Source organism: Harpia harpyja, chromosome Z (genome assembly GCF_026419915.1).
Source record: "Harpia harpyja isolate bHarHar1 chromosome Z, bHarHar1 primary haplotype, whole genome shotgun sequence".
Taxonomy (NCBI): Eukaryota; Metazoa; Chordata; class Aves; order Accipitriformes; family Accipitridae; genus Harpia; species Harpia harpyja.
Window position 1 is genome coordinate 11055041 of NC_068969.1, and position 10152 is coordinate 11065192.

The 10152-nt window shown below is 52.2% G+C and overlaps 1 protein-coding gene across 3 annotated transcripts; it reads right to left on the minus strand.

The window, feature by feature from the left end:
• Window positions 1–808: 808 nt before the first annotated feature.
• On the minus strand, window positions 809–8826 carry DNASE1L3 (deoxyribonuclease 1 like 3). Of its 3 annotated transcripts, XM_052776351.1 has the most exons (9): window positions 8629–8795; window positions 6606–6776; window positions 4804–4892; window positions 4074–4166; window positions 3660–3772; window positions 3013–3125; window positions 2482–2639; window positions 1546–1642; window positions 809–1312 (listed from the first exon to the last, which is right to left on the minus strand). In XM_052776351.1, exons 2-9 carry the CDS (start codon window positions 6735–6737, stop codon window positions 1184–1186), a joined length of 924 nt encoding a protein of 307 aa, XP_052632311.1. In that variant the 5' UTR covers window positions 6738–6776; window positions 8629–8795; the 3' UTR covers window positions 809–1183. The 3 variants fall into 3 exon arrangements, with proteins under 3 accessions (XP_052632311.1, XP_052632310.1, XP_052632309.1); XM_052776350.1 differs by lacking the exon at window positions 6606–6776 and having other exon boundaries at window positions 8629–8826; XM_052776349.1 differs by lacking the exons at window positions 4804–4892; window positions 6606–6776; window positions 8629–8795 and adding an exon at window positions 4271–4747.
• Between the last annotated feature and the right edge of the window lie 1326 nt (window positions 8827–10152).

A 10152-nucleotide genomic window follows, 5' to 3' on the forward strand; every position in this document is an offset into this window, starting at 1 on the left:
TCAAGATTAATTGCTACTGAAAGTCAGAGGATTTGTTGCCTGCCCTGCATGCCCCTCCCCCGGGATGATAATCTCTCAATTTAGTTTCTTTCCTCAAATTCTTTCTCCCCAGACAGTGAGTTTTGCAAAGGCCAAACTGTTTTCCTCCCCTAAAAGCCTATCTCGTTCGCTAGCCCTCCCTGCCGTGTCAGCAGCCAAATTGGGGAGCGTTGAAGAAGGGAGATGAATATTTACCTCTGTGAACAGTTGGATTATTCTCACTTTGCAGATGCCATCTGTGTGACAGGGTTTGGTTTGCACTAAATACAGCCTGTGGGCTGAGCTGAGAAAACGGATCGCTGCACCACTATGTTAAATAATCATCGTTAAAGTCTGGTTCATTGGAGAACTTCAGGCTGCCATGGAGGTTTTTTGCAGGAGGATATGCAGCTCACTTCCACGTCAGGATGCTGAAATCAGATTTTAATGTAAATTTTATGACACTCTCTGTTGGCAGCGCTGTCACCTGGGATCCGCAGGACTTCTCACCTGAGGTTTGCAGGCAGGGTGATGGCAGCTGACAGGCAGGCAGAGGTGAGAACCACCAGCGCGCTCTTCCTGCTGCTCCTGGCTTGGTTAGTGCAGAAAAGGGGCTCTCATCGCCTGTCCCTCTGTCTTTAATTTTTGTCCTTCCCCAAGCCCTTGATGCTGTGAGCAGTTTCAAACCCACACTGAGCAAATTAAGTTCAGCAACGTTTTACATTGCAAATCACCACAGACCTGTGTCCTGCCAGTTGCAGCTCTGAAGCATGCACACACACACACATGATGCAGAAAGGTCCTTTTAATCCTTCTGCCCCTGCAGAGGAATGGCAGAGGTCCAGAGCCAACAGGAATGCGTGGAGATCCCTGCCCTTCAGGTGTTACAGATAAAGCACACACAAGTATTTTACCCTTGCAGTAGCTCCTTATATTTGTGATCAGTGCAGTAAGTATAGTACGGTGCTTCTAGCTGATTTATTTTTGCATACAATGAGGAAGATAACCTGAAGGTAAAATTTGCCTTCTTACCCAAAATACTTGAACTTTAACAAAATATTTGGGTTTTTTCCACTAAATATTGCACTTGCTGTGAGTATATCTACGCTAGTCTTCTGCAAGATCTATCGGCATCCATGCATTTCCACGCCATGACTCAGCATGCTCATGAGCTTGAGTGGCGGCTCTTTCTTGGTCTCCTCTTCTTTGAAAACTGTGATTTCAGCCAGTTGAAGAAGCCGCCTTTTGGTTTTAACTCAAACTCTACTGGGAAGTGGTCACTCACCCCCAGCGCCTGCAAGACAAGGGCACAGAGGGGTTGGGAGCTGGTCACCCATGCTCTTTCCAAACCCTGCGCCAGGGGGTTTCACCACCACGGTGGGGAGGTGCAATGTGAGCATTGCATCCCTTTGGGAGGATGCAGTGGTTTTATGGACAAGACCATGTTCAAAACTGCCTGGATACCATAGGCTTTGTGCTCCTCTGTTAGCCCTTGTCCCACTGCTGGAGAGGCCGTGCTGTGCCTACCTGCTCCTCAGTCATCTGAAAGTCCTTCTGGAAATCAAAGATGTTGACAGAGTGTGGCATGATGGCCTGGATGAGCTTCTGCCCGCTGACCACGATCCTGCAAGGAGCAAGGGAATGGGGTGCTGTTACGGGGTGCCCGACCAGCAGCCACCTCACTGCACCGAGCTGGTGGCCAGGGAGGTGGCCTTGATGGAGTCACAGCTACGTATGGTTTGTCCTTAGCCATGGCCTGCCTACTCAGCGATGCCAGCACCTGCTTTCTGCTGAGTTTGGCTGATAGCTTTCCTTGGCAGTGAGGCACCTAAATATCTTGGTGTGCATTGGCCTTGGAAGCCAATATTAAATGACTTGTATCTAAACCCACCCCAACAGTGCTGCAAAGCTCAAAGCCGTACTTTGGATGGATACAAAAATCATAGGACACCAATGACTGGAGTCTTAGTGAAGTCCTGCTTTGATCCAGAAGCTTGTTCTGCAAGAGGTTTAAGCGTTGACTTACTCTGGGCTCTACTAAGCCAATGCATTTATTGTCCCTGCTGAGGGAGCCACAAGTAGCAGCAGGACTCGCCACGTGGCCGGGGAAGGCGAGCCATCCCACCTCCTGAGCAGAACCAGACTTTGCATTTGTCAATCCAAATTACGAATGCAAGAGCAAAAACCATGGTGCAAAGCTGGCACGGAGGAGGCAGCAGCACCTTCTGTCTGGATGTCTGCAGGGCTCCCTGCAGATGAGAAGTGCTGCATAATTGCCTGTCATTTATCTCCACCTAAGCTCCTGACTGTAAGTATTCAGATCTCATTTCCCCCTGGACACTGTTTTATCTTTCAAGGCCTCATGCACGTTTGCTTTTTCTGACAGTCACTGACACCTTTCCATATATTTTTTTTTTCTCAGAAAGTCATAAACAGGGAACGGTTTGGCAGTGAACCCTTTACCTGTCATACGGGCAGCTTGTGCTTATCTTCACCGTAGTGTCATTTTTGTCACCGATTAGCCAGACGAATTCAGAGTAAGTCCTCAGCCGGATGTTCTTCCACTGCTTTTGGGGAACGTAGCTACATCCAGCATTAAAGTCCCCCAAGAAGATGAAGTTCTGGAAGGTAGGAGGATTTTCAAAAGTAATCATGAGGTCAGCTTTTCAAAAGAAGACCGGCAAGGACTTTTAGGGTCAACAGATGCTCCCAATAGCCCATACAGCTCAGATAGCAAGCTCTTACTGAGTGCAGTGGGGCTTCTCCTTTCTGCTGGGCACACTACCAAGGCATGCTGATAAAACAGCAGTTTTATTGGGAGATCAAGTTTACCAATTAAAATGTGGAGAACTCAATTAAAATACATCAGAAAGATACTCAAAATCTGGGGCTTGTTATCAATGGTTTTAAGGCTATCAGGCTGCGAATAGCGAATAGCATGCCAGGTGACTCAGTACCAAAGCTGCTGTTAGCAACATAGATGTGTCAACTAACCTCGGTTTTCCAGTGCTGTTTTACGTCTAAATACACATCATAGAGCTCATCAATCTCCCGTACTGCTGTCTCCGGTGTGGTGTGCAGAGGGATTATAGCGAACTCTTTGACAGCTTAAAAACAAGGCAAAAGAACAGGAAAAAATGTAATGGTTAAACACACGATGAATCACAAAGAAACAGAGACTGACTTGGAAGCAAGAAGGTTTTTCTGAAGAAGAAACGGCTTCCGTTCTGGCCGTGGATCAGAGCCGTTTGCTGTGTAATTGCACAGTGCTCCCCACCAGCTGCCCAGCCGAGGCTGAGCTGCGACGCGGTGAGGTGCTGTGTCAGGGCAAGGCAAGCCCTGCTCTGACACCCACGGCAATAGCTGCTCTCGCCGCCGTGCCAGCGGCATGGAGCGCATCTGCCAAACCACCGCCTGTGGCGGCGGCAGAGGCTTTCCTGGGGCTGCGGCGTGTGCTGGCCTGCGGGCGATGCTGGAGGCAACAGCCCCAAAGGCAAATGCTGCTCTTGTAAGGAAATGCAGCGTGGGGTCAGGATGCGGCCCCTTTCACCTGCCCCCACCATGCGCTTGGGGCCAGCCGGCACTGTCTTGCTCTGTGAGACTCGTCAGCGGGAGAACAATTTGTTTCTGAAACATCTCACCGGTTTTTGGTGACTGGAACCAGATGATGAAGGGCTCTCTGGAGAAAGCATCCTCGTCCCCAGGCTGGGTGTCAGGGTACTGGTAGGTTTGTTTCACCGTTACCAGATGTTGCCTGCAGCAGAATAAACAGGATAGGGGATGTCACGCTCATGGCTCACCAGGATGTGTCTAACACCGACTCCGTGCTCTGACCCGGACCCTGGGCCGTGGTCCAGGATGGATACAGCCAGGCTGGTGGCTGCGCCTGGGACGATCCCCACAGCCAGGCACAGCCCATCCCACCCGCACAGCCTGCACCTCTCCAGCTCCCTCGGAGCAAAGCCATCACCACCACGTCCAGTCTGTCTCTACAGGGCTGCGACACGGCAGGGCAGAGTAAGGGGCTGGCTCGCTGGCAAGGGCAGCTCGCTTACCTGTAGAGGAAGGCGTACTGCTCCTTGTAGCTCTTCCTTCCCAGCCTCTCGCTGATCATGCAGCTGTATTCCTCCTTTGGCCCCTTCAGCTGACTGGAAGGAAAGTGGTGTTCCTGAGCTTATTTCTGTATTTACAAGGGGCTGAGGAGGAGATAATTTTGTCTGTGCCCAAGGGTATGGGACGTTGCCTGCCTGACCTCAGAGGCAGGTGGTAGAGAAAATAAACTCTTCTCGGAACCTGTGGTCTGGACCTGTGCTCCATCGCTGGCATTTTCATTCTACCCCCTCCCTGCTTATTGCGGCCTCTGTCCCTCTTTCAGCTGGGTCTCACGTCCAGCCAGGCGTATGCTGCTCTTTCCTCCGGACTGTCAGTCCAGACAGGCAATCCCCAATCTAAAGCAATTCCTAACCCTGCTGAAAGGCAGCTGCCCTGCTGCAGCCCGATGCTAGCCAGATGAGGGCCTGTCCCTCCCTTCTGTTTTCTTTTGAGAATTAATCTTTAACAAATTGAATCTAACCTGGTTATTTTGATTTAAAGATACATATCCTACAGAGGTCTGGAGCTGGCTTTGTGGCCTTCAGCAAGGCTGCCAGAGCCTGGTCCTTCCTCGGCAGCTGGGACAGAGCCCAGACCCTGAGCTTTTGCCCTAGTAAGGTGGTGCTGAGCAAAGCACGGGCTCTTGCCAAGCATCTTTCCCAATATTTGCCTGCTTGCCTGTGGCCACCTTACCTGGTGAGCTTCTCCACCAGCAGAGGACAAACCCGGTTCTTGTTCTCCTTTATTTCCATCAGCAACATGATGTCACAGCGAGAAATGATCTGCAAGGGGAAGGAGCAGAAGCAAGTTTGCATGTGGTGGGTTTTGGAGGATTAGAAAGAGGTTAGAAAGAAGTGGTTACTCATGTGGGGGAAGTCCTTTGTGGAAGAAGCGGTGCCCAGCCTGGGGTCACGGGAGGGGGGCAGCGGCTGAGGCAAAGCCCTTCTGCTTTCGGAGCTGCCTCACGCCCCCACAGGAGCTGGGAGAGGGAACTCGGGAGCAGAGCAGTTTCGGGTTTGTTGAAAAACTTCTGTGCCCACTCCTGAGAAGGAAGTGTGGAGGCGAAGGGACAACGAGAGCCGCTGCTGCGAGCCCGCTCTCCCCCCGCCACTGCTGGGGTGCAGCCCTTGGCCCCTCCCCACCTACGGTCGGTTGCGCTTTTCTCTCCTCCCTGCCCCTTTCCATGAAGATTTTCTTCTCTGCTTCGGCCCCGTGCTGCGCGCAAGCATCCCAACTCATTGGGTGTCCAGATGGTAGTAGCAGGAGATTTGGGGGGCATCAAGGAGAGCCTGTTTGCATATATCATCAATCCACTGCAATGGTTTCCATCCTTTTTCTGGTGTATATACCCCTAAGGTCCTACTGCTATGCCGTGCCTTCTTAAAGGTGTGTGTGCTGTCCGCGTTCACCTGTCCCAGTCATCTGTTGCAGACCCCTCTGAAATAGCCCGTAGAGCCCAAAGTGCCCCCCGGCCTGAAAACAGGGTCCTGGCACCTGTGGGCTGCAGCACTCCAGAGGAGCCGCAGGGTGCTGGGAGAGGGGGGGAGGCTGTCCCAGCCTGGCTCAGCTCCTGCGGCCAGCACTGGGATTCCCCATGGGAAAGCCCAACTCACTCCGCAGCCCAGCATGCTCGGGGGGCTTCCTTCTGACCCCAGTTTGGTTGCTCTTTGAAATTTGTGGGTGATAGTCATGTGAAAAAAGCCCCCTTTTGCCCCCTGAAACTTGTAGAAATTAATATATTGCCCATAATTTGGTATATATTGCTGACAGTATAGGAAGGATGGTCCAGAACTGCAAACCCCAGCAAACCCCTCTTCTCCAGCTGTTTGTAATGAAAGGATTAAAACCCAACTAAATGGTGGCATTCCTCACTGCTGCCGTTCGGCACGCACAGCCACCCTGCTAACACCAAACACCGCGTCCTCTGTTACTGCGGCATCTCGGAGGGAACTTACAAAAGCTGTAAGCCCAAAACATGGTTCTTTTAAAAAGCTGAGTTATCTTCAGTTGCTGCAGAGGAAGCCTGAGGGTGAGGGTTTGTTTACATAAATTAGTAATCAGGCTTTTCCATTTTGTACCACACTCTAATGTGATACTCTCTGCTGTCCTGAGAGTACATTTAATTAGACAAGAATATTTCAGAATAATTAGCACATAAGCAAGGTAAATAATGTATCACAAAACAAAGCTCTGTGGATTCAAAGTGAAAATTATTTTTACTGTCCACAGAGGTTTTCCTCCTTTTCTAACTCCATTTCCAAAGGAAACAGCAAATGTTGTTTCTGTTATATTCCCGTGCAGGCTAAAATAACAGCAAACATACTACTCAACCACAGGCTGATTTTTACTTTAGGAGTATAGAATTATTTAAATTATTCATTCTTTTTTTTTTTGCTTGAAATTCAACTGTGAAAAGATAAATAAAGTGCAAGATTATGCAGCTAAGAAATCCTCACAAAGCTCAATGTCTGTCTCATCCAGGCAAACGAACGTACCTTTACCACAGCATCGATGACTTCAGGTCTGGCTATTTTAGTTTCTCCAAAAGACCTTACATTGAAGGAGCAGATTTTTAGGCTCAGAGATGGGTTGAAATTGAAGAGCGAAAGCAAGATGAAGAGCAACATCTTCGGGGACTTGGACAAAATGAGTTGCCGCGAGTATGCCTATAAATATATATGTGTGTGTGTGCGTGTGTGTGTGTTTGTGCATCCGTCCCTCTGCGGCCAACTGGGAGGTTAAACTGAGCAGTCAGCTGTGTCGATCACGAACATGAACAGGAATTGCCATTTCCTCCTTTCCCTCATTTCCATCTCCCAGCACAAAGCAGCATGGAGACTTTGAACTCCTGCCTTGGGGCAAAACCGGCTCCTCCGAGCCAACCTCCCCATCCTGGAGGAGCAACTGCTCTGCCAGACCCCAGCATCCCTCCCCACAGGGAGGGACCTGCTGTGGGATACCTGCCATGCCTGGGCACCAGCCAGGACCACCCCGGGCAGTGCTGGGCCAGGACCAGGCTCCCTGGGCCACCCCAGGCAAGAGGTCAAGACCAGGACAGTCAGGATGGGGCAGATGGTGAAAGGGTCTGGGAAGCAGCAGTGGGGAGAGGAGAGTTTCTGGAGAGCACCAGTGTTGGGCACCAGGAGCCCTGGTGGGCATCAGAAGCCCCAGCGAAAGGTGATGGTGGTGGGACACCCTGGACACAGAGGCTTTGACCACATCCATGTTTTGTTCTATTTTCACCATGGTCAGAAAGTCACGCCGTGAGAAAACAATGAACCATCCATCGCCCCAGGCTATCTGCTTTCATCCACTTCTCCCTTCGCCCAGAGCTGCCACGTGCCCTGCTCTGGGACAGCCACGTTTGTTTGCCCACAGCTAATGGGGCCCGCTGGCTCAGCCACCACAGTGCAGCTGTGGGAAGGTACGTGATGCCCCCAGCACTGCCCCCCAAACTCCCGGCCAAGTGTCCCCATCACGGCAGTCTCAGGTTAGTGACCCAAGGTGTGTGCACGTGGGTCTGGCTCGTGCTGCGTGGTGGAAGGGGACACACAAGTTTGGCCAAGATGATGCTCGAGTGAGGATGCTGCAGCTGGATGGCTTGGTCATACCGGGATGGCTTTTGCAGGGAAACCATCCTCCCTTACTCCTCTGCCATGTGCCAGCCCTCAACCAGAGACACATTTGTCGGCCCCCAATCAATCAGGTATAACGGCAGGAGGTGTAACAAGAAGTCAGGCTAAATGGTGTCTTTAAGTGTCTTGGATTTTTTCCCCTGTGCTTACAGGGTGCTTTCTCATCCTCCCTCCTTTTCCTGAGAACAGCCGCGCTGCCTGCTTGCACCCTGCTGCCCTGCCTGCACGGCCACCCATACAGATCTAGATCCAGAAGCACCAGTGCATGGCTCCCAACACTGTCTAAATCAATTAAACAGGGTCAGGTGGAGCTGGCACAAAACACAGCACATGGTGGGGCTCCCAAAAATGCGGCACAGCTGAAAGCAGTGAGATCCAGGTCTTGCTGGGGAGGCAGCCACAGCTCTCCAGGGTGCGTGTGACAAGCGCAGGAATGGGCACCACAAATCTATTTTGGCTAGACAGGGATTTGAAGCAATTGCTGCTAGCAAGAGGTGTGCCACCATGCTGCCTTGGTGCTTGCTAATAAACACGGATACTTGGGGAGCAGGCGTGCAATCCCCTGAAATACCAGGGTTGTACAGTGCTTTCTCTCCACTGGGTCTCTAATGAGCCAGCCTCGGGCAGGACAGGTTCTGGAGGAAACTAATAAAGAGGGAGGGAAAGCGACAGCTATAGGAGTTGTAAATCTCCCGCCTGACCTTGCTAGAAGCATAGCGTGAGCCAAGGGCTTGTGATGGCTGCTGCAGCCTCGGGGTCAGAGTCATCAAAACCCAGAGCTCCCCCCAAAAAACCAGGCTCACTTTGGCTACCCTGGCGTCAAAAAGCAAATGTTTTTTGTGGTGCCTATGAGGGCCTCTAACCCTGAACCGCAGGGACCCACCTTTGTTGATGCCGTGTTTGTCCCCAGAACTGCTTGTTTATCAGCCTCCCCTTTCCCCTTCACCCCAGGCGTTATCAGCAGGACAGGCAGAGCCACCCTCCGCAGGGACAGGCAGCAGCAAGGCGACCTGCGGTGGGGACATGGGGAGCTCACGCTCCTTTCTGCACCGCTTTATCTCTCTGTTTACTGCACTTTCTGTGCATGTACTCTTTGCTCCTTATTGGGCCATAAAACCTGCTCAGTGTGGGCTCATGAACCCTGCCAGTTCAGGGCTGTCCTGGTCTTGCACAAGAGGGGCGAAGCTGCTGGTGAAACCAACCTGGGTTGGGTTTTTGCCCCTACTCAGAATGATGCTGGGTGAGGGATGCCACCTCCTACTGAGCAGCAGCTGCGAGACTTTCCCTAATAAAGCCCCTCTGCAGCCTCTCCCCACTCCCAGGGGAGAAGAGGCAGGTGATGAGGCTGCAGGCAATGGCAAAGCCATCTTGGGTAAGAGCTTAGAGCAGCGAGTAGGTGCTGCCAGGCCCTGCCTGCTCCTCCTGAGGGTCCTTCAGCTAAGCTTTGCTGACAGCCTGTGCTGGGCGTTATAAGGGCTGTAGCTGGTGGGTGCCTCTGGAGCAGCAATTCAGCCCTCTGTCATCTTTCCACTCTCAGGAAAGTGCTGAGGGATGGATGGGGTGGGATGTATCCCCATGTTGTATGTCTGCTTAGGGTCCCCATGGGACAGTGGGGTTGTGAGGGTCTGGCAGCAACGTAGAGGTTCCTCCTCTGCCCTCGGGCGCAGCCGCTTCCTTTTGGCCGCAGCCCTACGGCTTTGTTTTTGCTGGCAGAGATGGACAGAGAGGATCCTGCGGGTAAGCCCACATCCCCTTCTGCTCTGCCAGAGGAAGCCTATTCTGGGCTTGAAGGGCAGTATGACTCACGGGGTGCTCCGTGGGGGGAGCACCTGCGGGGCACGAGGTCACCCCGGGGCTTTGCTCGGCACCTGAAAATAATGCTGAAAATTTATTTCTCCTCCTGTGGGAAAATGTGGTGTCTGTGTGCCAGTTGGGGGCTTAGCACTGCTTGGGGACACCAGCGCTGCTGTGCACCTTCTGCAAAGAGCACAGGAGGCTGGCCCAGCCGGCCCAAGTCCCGGCCCATCAGGTTGTCCCTGCTGCCCCGTTCAGCACCCCCATACGTCTGTCCCTCCCAAGGTGAGCACGCGGCTCCGGGGAAGCACTGGCAGCATGGGCAGAAGGTAGAGTTGGGGTGTGCAAGGGCGGTGTGGGGACCGGCACCTCCAGGCTGGGGCTGCCCAGGTGCCACCACAGCTGTTTTCTGAACAAGGGGTCCACGCACTCCCCTTCCCACATGCCAGGCTTTAAGGTGTTGGGTGTTCCTTAATTTTTATCATTTTTACCCAAATTGCAACTCTGTCAACATCCACTGTGACGAGGCGAGGTCTGTGGGAGGAGCAGGAAGGGCCAGCCCCAAAGTCACCAACATTACTATAAAAGTAGGTTCCTTTGGGCAAATGAAATA

Excerpts from the sequence above, each read along its gene's own strand:
- DNASE1L3 (XM_052776351.1), bottom strand. The coding sequence starts at position 6,737 with ATGTTGCTCTTCATCTTGCTTTCGCTCTTCAATTTCAACCCATCTCTG. Across the intron at positions 2,640-3,012 it reads AACAGCACTGGAAAACCGAG|AACTTCATCTTCTTGGGGGA; the intron begins GTTAGTTGACAC and ends CCTACCTTCCAG. Across the intron at positions 1,643-2,481 it reads ACAAGCTGCCCGTATGACAG|GATCGTGGTCAGCGGGCAGA; the intron begins GTAAAGGGTTCA and ends TGCTCCTTGCAG.